This window comes from Volvox carteri, assembly GCF_000143455.1.
Source record: "Volvox carteri f. nagariensis unplaced genomic scaffold VOLCAscaffold_86, whole genome shotgun sequence".
Classification (NCBI taxonomy): domain Eukaryota; kingdom Viridiplantae; phylum Chlorophyta; class Chlorophyceae; order Chlamydomonadales; family Volvocaceae; genus Volvox; species Volvox carteri.
Genome location: NW_003307629.1, coordinates 223,540 through 237,671, shown reverse-complemented (window position 1 = coordinate 237,671; position 14,132 = coordinate 223,540). Strand labels below are relative to the sequence as shown.

General features: G+C 54.2%; 3 protein-coding genes across 3 annotated transcripts in view; 2 read left to right on the top strand and 1 right to left on the bottom strand.

Annotated features, from left to right (window-relative positions):
• Positions 1–1,155, top strand: part of VOLCADRAFT_99357 (uncharacterized protein) — a gene marked incomplete at both ends in the record, with an annotated part of 2,102 nt that extends 947 nt beyond the window's left edge. Inside the window, 2 exons of the mRNA XM_002958124.1 lie at positions 306–411; positions 1,058–1,155. Coding sequence (XP_002958170.1) covers positions 306–411; positions 1,058–1,155 — 204 coding nt within the window. The remainder of the gene's footprint in view (positions 1–305; positions 412–1,057) is intronic.
• Positions 1,156–1,628: 473 nt separating this feature from the next.
• VOLCADRAFT_77835 (uncharacterized protein) lies at positions 1,629–4,048 on the top strand. The gene is made up of 5 exons (XM_002958123.1): positions 1,629–1,830; positions 1,916–2,009; positions 2,118–2,256; positions 2,336–2,539; positions 3,181–4,048. Exons 1-5 carry the CDS (start codon positions 1,662–1,664, stop codon positions 3,376–3,378), a joined length of 804 nt encoding a protein of 267 aa, XP_002958169.1. The 5' UTR covers positions 1,629–1,661; the 3' UTR covers positions 3,379–4,048.
• A 551-nt stretch (positions 4,049–4,599) lies between these two features.
• VOLCADRAFT_99354 (uncharacterized protein) lies at positions 4,600–8,295 on the bottom strand (the record flags this gene model as incomplete). Its single annotated transcript, XM_002958097.1, has 7 exons — positions 4,600–5,235; positions 5,601–5,822; positions 6,204–6,353; positions 6,538–6,665; positions 6,913–6,988; positions 7,339–7,514; positions 8,256–8,295. 7 exons carry the CDS (start codon positions 8,293–8,295, stop codon positions 4,600–4,602), a joined length of 1,428 nt encoding a protein of 475 aa, XP_002958143.1.
• Between the last annotated feature and the right edge of the window lie 5,837 nt (positions 8,296–14,132).

Here is a 14,132-nt window from a genome sequence, read left to right as displayed (position 1 = left end):
CATCTTGGGAGCTGTGGGGTAGAGCTTGCATGGGTTACAATATGCTCTACCTGCAAAGGCTGTGCAGTTCTCTTTGCTCCTCAGTACCAAATACTTCCAGCTCCCACATGCCAAATCAGTGACGGCTGGTGTAAGCAACGCGACCCCTTTAGCTATCAGGGGCGCTTAGTCGCCATCCCCGAGTCCTCACGTACATGCCGCAATTTGTGTTTCCTTTCCAACAGTAAGTGGCATGAGGGGCGGGACAATAGAAGAAGAAAGGACCTCGTGCTATGGCGCTCCCTGGGCCCGTCTTATGCATGCAGGTTTGTGGTGTTCAGCGGTGCTTGGGGCAGCCAACGGAGGTTGCAGCCCCGCCTGGGGAGGCGCGATACACGTCCAGCCCTGCAGGCGCCTGGTGCTGCAAACGAGGTAGGCACGGGTTGAACCGGAGCGAAGCGCTGTGCTGCGCTTCACAGAGCCGCCGCTACTGTCCTTAGCCTCTGCTATTGTGAAGTCAAGGGTCAAGGTTCGCGTACCCAACGACATCTACAGAGCACCGCATGGCATTATAACCTTTTGGCGATGAAGAGACAGCCGCCATGTCCAGCCGTGCCATTCGATTGGCTAATGGAAAACAAGCTGTGGCGGTGGTATGAGCGGGCCTCGGGCTGCCGGGGCTGCTGAGGCGGCCGCCGGAAATGAGGGGCCGTGCTCGCACATGCTGTCCATCTCGCAGGTTTTTCCAGGACGCGGCCGCAGTGCAGCAATGGCATCTACAGGTGGGATCCGCACATGTAGCGTTTCTGCAGGCGCAATGGTAGGGCGTTTAGCCTTACGACTGACCGCTGGGGCTTCCTTTCTGGCTTTTTCGCTTTTTTCTTCATTTTGGAAGCAGTTGCTGGTGTACATCAGAGCTGCTCACATGGGCGAGTTTTATTGCCACATTGGTGTCGACACCACGCAGGCATGTGCACGCTTTAAAAGCGCCGGGCGTTAGACGGCGTCCGCATTAGAACCACTCTATTCGTCTGCATGGCTGTCGATGTTTCCCCTACTGCTCTGCTGAGTGTTACAGGCCCTTCTGAAGCTCGGAAGTCGCGGCCGGCTGGTACCGCACGTGACAGTGTCCCAAGAGGACGTGGCTGACCGCATCAACGCGGTCGTAGGTTGCAGGTACGGGGCTCGTGGATCGGGTTAGGATATCCAGGGTCCTGGGTGCGGTGTCACACCGCCCGAACCCAATCTGGTTAACATGTATCCCACCAACTTCGTACCTCGTCCCCTTGTTTTCCAAGGCTTAAGCAACTTGTGCCGACATGGGAAACAGGTGAAAGTTATGACTGCCACTGAAACGCAGGTTTGAACTCATGGCGTCCTCTGCGTATTGCAGAAGCGAGACACGGCACAACTTAATCACTGAGGCCATGGCAACAAAGTCTGAAGAGGAGACGTTCCTGCACCTGGATGGTTTAGTGCACATCCCATATGCTCAACCACATACCTTCTCATTTAATTGGAGGTGTGACAATGGTCTGAAAGGCGGGCAGACGTTAGAAGCGAGCTAAGCTCCATATACGGCATTTACGGCAATACGCGCCGAGACTAGTTTTCGTCTTTCCTCCAAATTGTTTCTTCTAAGCTTTGGTTGTTGCGGAGCCTTAGCTAGGAATAGAGTAAAGATGGCACTGCGACGGGTAGTCGCGACGTTGATGCCAAAGATATCGCAGCCTGTCGCAGAGACAGTAGGCCCGGTTGCCAACCATGCAGCTTCTTGCTATTCCCAGATGCTTGCTGGACCTCTCGACTTTGTCGAGCGCCCACAGCAACCAGCTGGAAGCACGTTCCGATGTAAGCACGCCCTCCGTTAGCGGCACATCCTATGTTGGAATAACCAGCATCCATTCATATGTTATACGGATATGGTTTTGTGCAGCTTTTGCCTCGGATGCGGTGACTGCCCTGAAAGAGGAGGAGACCAAGCTGACTCCCACCAATCGGATTTCCATGTCGCCGACGCCATACATTAAGTAAGACCGACTGCGCTTGTCAGCCTGTTGACAAAAGCTGGATTGACTGCTTGTTGTTGCCATCCCAGTCCTTTTGTTGTATCATCAGCGTTAATCGGCGCTATGTAGGTATGACGAGCACCACCACAAGCGGTTTGCGCCGGGCACGGAGGGTCGGCCCTTCGCCTATTTTGTTCAAACCGGTGGGCGCTTTCTGTACGCGTCCGCTGCACGCCTGGCCGTGCTGAAGATAGTACTGTCGTTGTCGGTAAGCAGTGGGCTCATCTTCTGTGGCCACAGCCCTGATTAGGCAGGGGTTTTGAATTATAGGACCTTGTATGGCGCAGGCTGCAGCTGATACCATGGCCGTTAGCTCCCTGGAGGTCGACCTATCTGGCGTGGAGGAGGGCTCGACTATCACAGTCAAGTGGCGTGGCAAGCCCGTGTTCATCCGCCACCGGACGGATGCGGAGATCCAGGAGTCAGCGGAGGTGGCGCTGTCGGAGCTGCGTGACGCGCAGAAGGATGTTGACCGCGCCGTCAACCCGAAGGTGACCGCTGCTCGTATTTTTTGTTGATGTTCTTACAGCGGGCTACCAAGCTTCTATACCGTAATGCAAGAAACCGAGCCAAAGGGCACATCACATGGAAGAACAAGTGGTCCGGACCGGCATGCACAGCACCAAAGGAAACTTGGCGACGAGTAAGACCGGGCTAGTACTCGTGCCAAGAGGGGATTTTGCCAATATGGCTCCCCATTGAATGACAAACTCATGCATACAAATACCGGCGTACTAGTGTGGCCTCGATGTGAAGTGCAGCCAAACACGCACGGGACCACCTTCATACCAAGCTGTTTTCAAATCACCCTAGGGTGGATTTACCCAGGGTGGAATTACCGATTACTTCGTCTGTGAGCGGATCCATGCAAAACATATCGTTGTCGAGTTGCAAAATGCTGGCGAGCGAAGCAATGAGTCTACCGTCACAGCCTCGCACAGCTCAATTAGGGTCCTCTTGCATGTGTTTTGCAGACGGTGAGCATGACTAGTATGCCGTCTTGCACTTCCCACGTCATCCCCTTTGTATGGTCTAATCATATCAATTTGTATGTGCGTACACGCATGCGGTGGTTCATCTCTTCACCTCATCCTGCCTGCGTATATGTCCGCTTCGTCGTTCGCATTCGCAGTACCTGGTGGTGGTCGGCATCTGCACGCATCTGGGCTGCGTGCCGATTGCGGGCGCGGGTAACTACCACGGCTGGTTCTGCCCATGCCACGGCAGCCACTACGATATCTCGGGCCGCATCCGTGAGGGTCCTGCGCCGTACAACCTAGAGGTGCCGGAGTACCGCTTTGTTGACGAGAAGAAGATTGTCATTGGCTGAGCGGCATTGGCATTACACAGGACCAGCTCCGCGCCTCCAGCTGCAGCTCCACAGCGGGCTATGGTAACCATGACTGGTCTCCCGACTAGCGTGCCACAGCAGAGCGTTGTGCGAAATGCAAAAGAACAGAGGCGTTGATGCGGTGGATGAGCAGCCTGGTCCGCATGGGGGGTTTGTGGCGGTGACCCCTCTGTGGGTGAGTGCAGAGCGTCCCTGCGTCCCCGCGCTGTCATAGCTGAGGCTGCTAGCAGCGGAGTGTAAAGAAGCTTAACACTCTGGTTTTTTGAAGTATTTGACGTGCGATGCCGCCTGAGTACATGTGCAGTGTGGGTAGAATTGCGGGCCATCCCTAGCCTGTTGCAGGTGCGGCCCTGTTAACGCGGCCCTACCCTGCTGCAGGCGCGGCTTGTTAACCGGAAGTTCAGTATGACGAGTGGAGTAAGAGCTTGCTGAGAGGCCTTACGCTAGTGAAAATTCATGATCTTAGCTGGCATAGGCCATGGTGATGATGAAGTTGATAGGCCTTCGGAGCAAGCAAATACGACGGTGTGCTTTTGGAATGGCGCTTGTTTACAGAGTGGCACATTCCGGTATCATAATTGTTCAATAAAACCATTATATTTCCAGGCCCGGTTTAGCATTCGCCTATGTAATGTATCACGATCCTGTGTTCGTCAGCATGGACAAATCCTATCATCTACCTTCGGACTGTTTTCCCCCCCCCCCCCCTATCCCTGTCTGCAGCATAATCAGTATTCCACACAAATCATCTACCCGTATATCCTGCTTCCGGAAATGAAATTCAACCATACCAAAGAATCACTACAGCGGCGCTGCGTCCTGGTCAAGGCCACACGGCATTTAGCACGTCGTGTCGGCATGGGCGTCCGTAATACTCATCGTCCGAATTACCCATGTTGTCTGTTTTTAAGAAGCGGCGAACTGCTGATCAAACAACGATTAGGTAGCGTGACTAGGCAATAGGGATATTGCCTTGCCTGTGGATAAATCATGCGGCAAAGTGAGTCCGTGGATAGAAGAAGATGAGTCTGCTACTTGTCAATTGAAGAAGGTTATAATAAATCACAGCCACCTCGTAGATCCCTTAAACCGCCACTGTAACTACTCTGAAAGCCTTGTCGCTTCCCCCCTGCCGTCCATTACGAGAGTACCCAACATCCCATGACCCCCACATACGTCGCAGAATCATCTGACATTTAATCACTGTCTTATCGGTGGGGCTGCAGCCATATCCGCAGCTTCCACGTCCGTTCTGTGCCCGTCCTCCCGGATATCTGTCAGCGGCGTCGCCTCCGCTTCATCTTGCGGTGCGAGCCGACTGCTGCCTTGCCCACTGAAACGCTCCACAATCTTTGTAGTCAATGCTCCTAGAGTGCTGCGCCCAAGGAACACGACCTCGCCCACCGTAAACAAGGCCGCAATGGCGGTACTGACACCAATAATGACAGCAAAGTTAATGTTTAAGGCAGCCCGCGAAAACGCCAGCGGCGGCTCGCTTGGGGACGTTTCCACAACACCAGCCGCTCGGCTGGCTGCATCCTGTGCCGCTGTAAAATTCACGCGCGCTGAGGGTGACGACGGTGGCGGCGGCTGCTCAGTCTTGGCCTCGGAAGGCGGTGGCGATGCGAGGAGGGTGACGTTGCCGGGTGCCGGGGTGCTGTTGGGCCGCGAGGCAAGGTCCGCCGCCACCTCCTCGCAGGGCATGGTGGTCAAGCCGACTCGGCCGTTCCGGCGGTCGTACTGCGGCGGCGTCGATGCAACGGGCAACGCAATGCAGCGGCAGCCAGACGCCGCGGGGCAGGGGGCATTGCGGCATAAAGCCTCGGGATTAAACATCTAGGACACACGGAAACGCGGGCGCGTTTCGGTGAAGTAGGGTTGAGACATAAAAGTGAAGGCACTAGGCAAATGGAACATGGGGTTTAGTGCAGGTGGGCGCAACGAAAAGGATGTGCCCTCCTGACCGAGGCACGGTTTCACACGCCGCAAGCCCCACGATCAACTCCATCTGCGGTAGCTTGGTGCAGCAGACCCCTTGTACACCAGGACAACGACAGGATACCTTTAAACCTCAGCGCAGACACGCGGCCTGCGCTCGAAATGCCAAAAAAGCACATGCACCTCCTCTCAGAATGGCTGAAGGGCTCCCGGCGTCCTCCCGCATAGTGCGGCCGTCTTCCCGCAAAGCAAACCTCACTCACCGTAACTACGACGTCTCGGACACTAACACCGCCAATGAGTGTGCCAGACCCGCCGTTATCAAAAACACCCAGGCAATACTCGCCCGGCCGCGATACAAACAGGTAGCGCAGCGGCGGCAGGGACAGCCGCGCGTTGTCGCCAAACACAAACTCCGCCGACGGGAAGTGATTTTCTAGGCCTTGGAAGTTGTCCGGCGCACCCTTCCAACAAATGTCGTTGTACTGCAGCAAAAAGACAGTTTACTCGCATCAATAAAAAAACGAGTGGTCCAGCGAAATATGATGAGTACGCGTTTCGGAAGTTTGGAAGCTGCCTGCAACCGAGGGAAGCCCATATCGGCATTTCACAGGAACATCGGCTCAAACATGACATGACGCCCTCCATGTCACCTTCCCTTCCGCACGCATGCAAGACCGATGGCCCCCTTGAGTCTTCGCCATTCGCAGCTGCAGCACCCGACCAGCTGCTCTCCTGCCGTAGTCCCGAATTTCTCCTCTAATAAGCCTTCCATCCCGGAAAATACTAGCAGGCCGATCTGTAGCGGTCGCCTATTACCAACCCCCAACCCACCCACATACATACGCACAAACGCATGCACACACCTGCGGATCAGCGCCCGGTGTAGATTGCAAGCCGTGAGACAGTGCGTACGACCCGATAGCTGCCGCCATCGCATTGAAGGCCTCTGTGGGTAGGTACGTGAAGGTAGTACCGCTGTCTAGTACGACACCGTATCCGCGGGTAAATATTCTCTGCGGGGATCCACCATCCATAGAGGTAAGTCATAGAGGAGGATCCTCCTCCCAGAGATGATAGCAGAGGCAGGAAAAGCAACAGGGAATGCAATGTATTGCGCAATGCACGCTCCAACACCCCTCTGGCGTCGTCTTCCACCGCCGTAATTGCGAATGCGCATGCATTTGTGTACCCACTTACCGCGTTCAGGGACAGCTCCACACCGTTCACGGCGATGCCGTCCATCCGGACGTTATAGTAGTGCAGGTGCAGGTTGTTGAGCAGGGGTGTGTATACCGTGTTGGCGCCCTTGGGCATGGGCACGTCGCCTGCGAGGAGGCATGCGGGAAAGGGAGGGGAGTCAGGGGGCCAGGAGGGGAAAGCAGGCAGAGGTGGAGGCTGCTATGTGGATGATGAGAGCTACACAGATAAAAGGCGGAGCCCCGCCCGCAACGATAAATAACATCAGCCCAATGGCTGCAACAGATTTCCGACAAATTTCCCACAGCCCCAAAATCTCTTCCTTCTCCCCATACGTGGTTCACCCGTTCGTGGTTTGCCTTTCCCCCAACGTACCCAGCAAAAGAATGCCGTCCTTGGGGTAGCCGAAACACAAAGAAAACACGTCTTCAATAACGCCCCGCGCGACGAGCTGTAGACGGCAGCGCACCGCGGCGCGCGACACAGAAAGGAGAGGGTTTGCAGGGGCAAAGTGTACAGTAAGCAGGCCACGGAATGTCCACCAGAAAAGTGACTGCGACACGGAATGTCCGCGAGCCGTGCACTATGGTGCCAGACAGGAGGTCGGTATACAGGCGGGTGAGTTCGATTTCATTCACAAACGCTCGCGCTCGGCCGGCTGTTACTCTCTCCTATCCCCCACCACACATACAAGCTTACATGCCCCTAGTAGTACATGCCCTGAGTAGAGGTGTTTCACACCCTTGCTATGTCATATCTCACGACACCGCGCCCTGGCCCCCAGGCCCTGCTCATGCGTACCTGGCTCTGAAAGGCGTTGTGGTTGTTGCCCATGCCCATGATACCGTCGGCCAACTGGCGGTAGATTTCCCCTGTCTCGCCGTTCTCGCAGCCGAACACCATCCGCACCGGGGGCTGGTCGTCTGGGAAGCCGAAAGCGTCCTCCACCATCCAGCCCTCACTGCTGCTGCGCTCCGCTGCGCCACAGTACAACAACAGACCACCACCAACACCATCACTAGCACCACAAAAGCAATACAAGCGCACAGAAGCAGAGGGCGCCCGTGAGCCGGCGGATAGCAGTGCAGGGTTTGGGGGTTTTCTAGCGCCGGCGTAACAACCGCAAGAAGGTGCGATAAAGCCCGCGCCCCCTGAAGACGGCCTTAGTGCGACGACATGTCGTAGGGCAACCGGGACGCAACGTAGACAATGAGTCCGCCTCTAGCACAACGTAGCCGCGATAGGTACACCACCAGCTCAGGATTGACGTGCTAGGCTGACCGCGCCACGACATTACTGCTGACACGATACGGTTTTCTGAGAATTTAGAGATTAGCCATCCGGGGCCCGAGGAGGGCTAAGACCTGCAATTTCCGTGCGGGAGAGAGCACACGGCCTTTTGCGCGTCCATGAAACCAGCTTGATTGCCTCTGCGCTGAAGTCGCGACCCTCCGTGGGGTCCACAACCGTGGCTTGGCGTGTTTTCGATAGGCTTCCGTGTTTTCGATATGGACAGAAAGCAAAGCAACGTGACCCAAATCGAAATTCTTGAAGCTTAGCAGCTCTGTCCATGCATGGTTGCCTTCCGGCGCGCCACTCATCTGGCCCACCTCACCCACTCCCCTGCGCCCTACCAGACAAACTCCAACAGCTCAGTAACAGACACTCCGAGCTCATTAAAAACACACATACCCGCTGCCCGGCACGGGTTCACGCACCGTAAGTCCGGCTGTAGTAGCATTTCTCGTTGTTGCACATACAACTGGGAGTTCCGCAATTACATAATGGATCGTTACAGGTCAGCCATTTTGAAGTGGATGACGAGTCTGGGTCAAACCATTCGTCCTGGCGAATGTCAGCGCAGCATTGGGCAGAGCAGGACAGGGCCAGGCAGGGCAGGCAGCAAAGCGCACCAACTTGAAGTTACAATAGGGAAAGCCTCGCACTGGGATGGCACTGGTTGTGTTCAAACGGGACGAGGGGTTCATGGAAGGGTCGAGTTTATTGGGCCGCGGGGGTGGACCTTGGAGAACCGCTTAGCACGCTCTAGTCAACCCAGTTAGGCAAGAGACGTTGCCAGCTTCTGCGCAGGATGCGCGGTGTTTGTGGGGTGGAAGGTGAGGGACATCAGGGGTTTGAGCTGAAGCAAAAAAAACGCCGCTTAAAGGAGGGCCCAGGCCGACCCACACATCCTTCGGCTCTGCCAGGTTGCGGTTTCTCCACAGGGAAGCGCAACTGCGGACATCAGTGCCACTGCAAAAAAGAGCGCGTTGACGTACATATCTGGAGGTGTAACGTTGTGAAGCTCCTGCGTATTATGGGGAGCCTCCTGGGGAGTCGTACTCCCCCAGCTCCTGCCAACAATGTCCTTACCTGGTGCTTTCCACAATGCGCACACCCTTTGCATGGGATATACGTGATTGTGCTCCCCGTATCTATGATCACGCTGAATTGCCTTGCCGGTGTCCCCAGCCGAAGGCTTGTGTAAAAGTACCTGCGCCCAGCCGCGACGACTTGCTCATCCCATGCCGATGCGTGCGCGCAAGGCTGTCCAGGAGCCTTACCCTACTTCTCGCACGGAACCCTGAACAGGTAGAGGACCACTTCGCAAGAGATGCCGCCGCCAGCTTGAAAAGCTTCGCTGGTGCAGCGGGACCATTAGGCTTCCGCGTTGCCGTTGGGGTTTGTTAAGCGCTGGTCCCTCATATGAAGAAGCATTTGCAAAAAATGCCAAGACAAGGATTATCAATAGTATCATTTCGACAACTACTAGACGCGGTCTATGACCCGCACTATTAAAGGCTGTTACGGAGAAATCTTTGTAAGCATTGCATATACTTATTGCTGATCGCATTATCTGCCTTGAACCTTGTCATGTCCTCTGTCTCTGTCAAGCTCAATTCACAGCACGAATAGCAGCATGCGGTACGGATTGCAGGTGTAGTAATCCGGGCACAACGATTCACCGACATGGAATTTTGCCGTTTTCAAGGCGAAGTATAGCATAAAGCTTGCGAAGCTCTTTATGCAAGACATGAGGACGTGTACTTTTGGTTATGGAATACTTGGAGTAACTTCGTGTGGGCACGCTCGGCTTGGGTATTGGCTTACACCTGACGCCGGCAGGTCCAAAAGGTCTCAAGATGGAAGTCTCGTTGCCAGTGTGCATAGCGTGCGTCTGCGGCCCGTGCCAAGCTTATTTTAAAATGGATTCATGTGTACTGCGGACCTGCGTCTGTTCCCTGGCTCGTTTGCGTCTTGCAACTTTCTACGAGCTTGTTTATCATGCGCATTAAACAGTTTGCCTTAAGACATCGCCGTTGATCTCACACACAGCCATAAGATAATCGCTGATGCTGGCGATTCCGGTGAGCAGCGGAGGAAACTGTTAGCATGGCGCAGGCTGAAGGTACGTGCAGGGTAGGCGTTCGTGCGAAAACAGGGCTTAAAGGCATGATCTTACACTGTCTCATCGAAACGCGCGCACACATGGCATAATGAATGCTCAGGCTTCGTCAAGCAGTGGTTTTGTAACAGCCTGGCTACGCTCTCAAGCCGTCTCAAGCTGGCCGATGGTCACCAGGGGAGACGGCCTCCTATGATGGCCATCGATGGGGATCTAGGTGGTGGTTTCCAGGGATCCAATGCGCGGCAGCACCCGGCCGTTTCCAAGCGGCGTGTTGGGTTCGTTGTGAGGCTTCGTTAGAGAGGGTCCCGCTTCCTAGATGAGCCTAAGAGGGCAGGAAGGCAAGAGCTGGAGGCAAGACTGCATTCTGCCTAGTAGGGCCTGATCGTAACGGATTTTTCGTACTTTTCGTACTTTTACGCCGAAGACAAACTTTATGCGCTGACAGAATTAAGTACGCGAGTTCAGTGCGGGCCTCAACGAACGGACACTAACGGACACAACCCCTCGGACAACAAATATGCCGCGTCCGTAGCTGGTATTCCATTTTAAGCGTAGGACCTACACATATTTTGCGCCTGTTGTTTGCGGCTTTACCTAAGGGAAGGTTCAGAACGTGCAGGAGTGACCTTTCGCGGGTATTTCATTACTTCACTCGCCAGGGGTGAAGTCGCATAAATGCCACACGCTGGAGCACCGAGTCACTCAATTACAACCCCCCAACATAATGTGTCCCCGCAAAGGCCCAACCTACCTCGTCACTATATGATCAGGCCCTACTAGAGGCACACAAAGTAAAGCACGATACCGCCTTAGCTTGCCGCTCGGAACAAACCTAATGCACGCTCATGCAACATGATGTAACATAAGTAACAGCAGGAGAATCTTACCTCATTCGTACGTATGTACATCGTTGCCGTACACCAATACAAGGCAAGGTTCACCGCGGTGTTTAGGAAGCCAGCAAACAACGCGCACGGTGTTGGCATTTTGTGTGCGTCCATTATGATGCACGCTGTCAGCTAGTTGCTGTAAGCATTGCCGGCTCATGCTATTAAGTTGACCAAATCGTCACCGTCGGAAGTAGCCAGAGGAGGTTCCAAAAAGGATTAAATCCGGGGTTGAACGTGCGTGCTGCGGTTCTGGTTGCACGCACGTCAGTGGTTTCCCTCATGCTAGCCGCCGCATGCGTGGTATCTGCGGCTCTCTGGGGGTGAGCCATCCCGCTCTATCTTCCGCAATCAATGCGCTGGATAGCGTACGCCCTCGCCCAGGCGCCTGCATGCAGCCGAGGTACCAGGGAGTGTGCGTGTGGTGCTTGGATAGATGGGCATGCAGGGTCGCGACAGGACTCCGTACCTGACCTGGAATCTGGACCTTTCTTCCCGATCGGAGACCCGCCCCCGTCTGGTTTGAAACGCAAGCGAGTGTACGGGGTTTCGGGGGTAAATAGGGGTGCGGACCCGCAAGCAATCCTGCCTGCTGGGCCCATGATAATGTACGAACGGCCATTCGAAGGGCAGCAACATACAAAAGGACAAGAAGCGCAACTATACGCAAGGTAGACGTACAGAAATAAGCGGGCGCCCATCTCGCAGTGCAGTCTGACGAACCCCCAGCCCGTCCTCCTCCGTCCACACATACCCAGCTCAGGGGAGAGCTCCCCTGCCCGAGCTCTAGCTGCATACGATTCGTTTTTACATCCCTTGTTTGCTGCCGCAAGCCGCCTTCTTGTGTTACAGCTTTATCTCTCTTCCCGGATTTTGTTCGTCCCCCGGCTGATTGCATGACGAACTTAATATAAGCATGTGTGTTGCTATCTTCGGGAGACATTTGCTGGAGCCGTCTAAAGGTTTTGTCTGCAAGCTCTCATCCAGAGCAAGGACTTGGTCGTCGAATGCGTCCGTCACGGCGGACGGGGCTACATGCACTCTGAGAGCTTTACCCATCCAGCCAACTGGCCATCCCTCAGCGGGTCAAGCATGCCCAACTGGCTCGGCGGGTCTAGCTCGGGCTTGCTTGCGGGGTTTTGGGGTATGCGGCAGTTTGCTCTGTCTGCACACCGTCGTCTGGGTAGATTTCTTTTCCAGTAGGACATCGATTTTTATTTAATCCCGCACAAGTTCTGTCCCCGTGGAAGCACAGCATCCAGGAGGCTAACAGAGTTCCGTTATGATCCGCAGGCCCATACGAAAGCCAGATGCGGGCACGATGATGACCAAATTATCAATCCATGTATATTTTGCTATTTATTTTATATAAAATATTCACTTACTTATTTATTTATTCTATGATTGTGTTGCCGTCCGGGTCTAATGTTCCATTTTGAAGACTCGAGGGACTCGCACTCATGCGCACTCCTGGTATTCCGAGGTTTGAAGTACCCACGCGCAAGCAAAATCATGCATCAGTACATGTTGAATGGTTTGCATAATCTGTTCAGGCCGTTTACTTGGGGGCCGTTTACTTGGCCGTTTACCTTTTCCCCAGTCCGTCGGACACATCTTTACTCTTGCAGAGCATTCCAATCCGATACGTGCGACCAAGGATCCTAATCGGCCGGCATATGCTGGGCGCTGAGGACGCTTGATCGCAGTCTGTAACCAGCTTATTTTATTTAATTTCTGCTAGAACAGGACCTGCGTGCGCCTTTCAGTACGCAAGCAAGGGAGCGCCACATACATCTGCATTTATCCGTCGCATTCATAGGTCATAGCAGCTCGAGTCGTTTGATAACATACCTCAACTGTAAGGTATGGGGTGTGTGAAGTATCGCCGGAAAACCCATTCCCTCCTTAAGGACGGGGCTTTGCAATCACGAACTTGCAGTTTTGAGACCGGGTGGGGGCACAAATAGATCAGTGCGTGCGCCTTGAATAGACCAACTTTCCAGTAGGGTCCGAGTAGGGCCCGACTGGTTGATGGCATTGTGCCACGATTGTATGCTCGTGTGCCTGATGTCACTCTAAGTGACCGCGTAATGGCAGGTTGGTTCAATATCCAACCTCATGCCAGTGGACGGTTTCTGGAGACTGGTGTTGTAGCTCGTGTGCGCAGAAAAACTATGAATATAGGGGATAGGAAACTATGAATAGGGGATGAATAGCTACTCATCTGTACTCAGCTATAGCTGCTGGCCGCAGAAAACCATGATTAGTTCAGTTGTGTGCAGGTTACCTCCCTCTGATGTCTTATATCAATGTACGAACTACGGTGTCCATCCACGATAAGATACAATATATCATCTTTTAGGCGTTTAGGTAATTGCGCTTGGGCCTTCGGCTCGTATGGGTAGTTTTACATATATGGGGTCACGCACCCCCCAACCATGTAACACACACACATATCCATTTCGCTCCTAAACTTCCAATACACTGCCGCAGAGCAGTGGCGAAGGAATAATTCTGCTTAGGGCCTAGACCAGGCAGTAACGAAACCGGGCGACGACAGAATTTGCAAAGGATAAGGTGGCGATTTGCACCAGTATAAGTGCATTGGTAGATCGCGCAGCTGTAAAGCATGCGCTCGGTGGATCGGAGGTTGCTTGGCATGTGCGCTGGTGCATGTGGCTGGCTTGAGGATTCGAACTGGTGAAGGCGTCTTACGTTGATAAGGGAGAGCTGATTCTGACCGATATAACGCCCCAGCAATGGTGGAGTACTTCTGCGGTCGTTCCCGTTAGATTACAGTTAGGTGTCTACGGCCAGCGTCAAGCCCAGATCGAAACAGTTACACACACATACTCACACACGCATACACACATACATACACACACATCCAGAGCAGGTTCGAGAACGCCAAAGAGAGCCAAGCAACTCCTTAAACACTGCATAACAACAGTAGGCGATCCCGCCACCATACAAATTGCATTACTTGAACCCAGCTACTCAAAACGGAGCGACGGAGGACTCAAGCATGCATCTACAACATACTCGCGACGAATAAAATAAAGGCACAGGATAGACCGACGCACGGCACACCGACGACACGACGTTGTCACAGACTCTCCACGGGACCCTCCTCGTCGATCAGAAACTCGGCAAGCGACAGTAGTAGTTAAGCAGAAATTGCCGGCAATCCGCCGCCGCCGTAAGGAAGGAACCCGCCCCACGCCGCTGCCGTCGTGTCGGCCTACCGCCGTCCTGGACTTTTTTCATCCGCGCGCGCACCAACATGTGCGTCAATACGT

What these genes read in the sequence shown, in the direction of transcription:
- VOLCADRAFT_77835 (XM_002958123.1), top strand. Translation starts at nt 1,662, where the DNA reads ATGGCACTGCGACGGGTAGTCGCGACGTTGATGCCAAAGATATCGCAG. An exon ending in AGCTGGAAGCACGTTCCGAT is followed by an intron (nt 1,831 to 1,915) that starts GTAAGCACGCCC and finishes GGTTTTGTGCAG; the next exon opens with CTTTTGCCTCGGATGCGGTG. An exon ending in AGATAGTACTGTCGTTGTCG is followed by an intron (nt 2,257 to 2,335) that starts GTAAGCAGTGGG and finishes TGTATGGCGCAG; the next exon opens with GCTGCAGCTGATACCATGGC.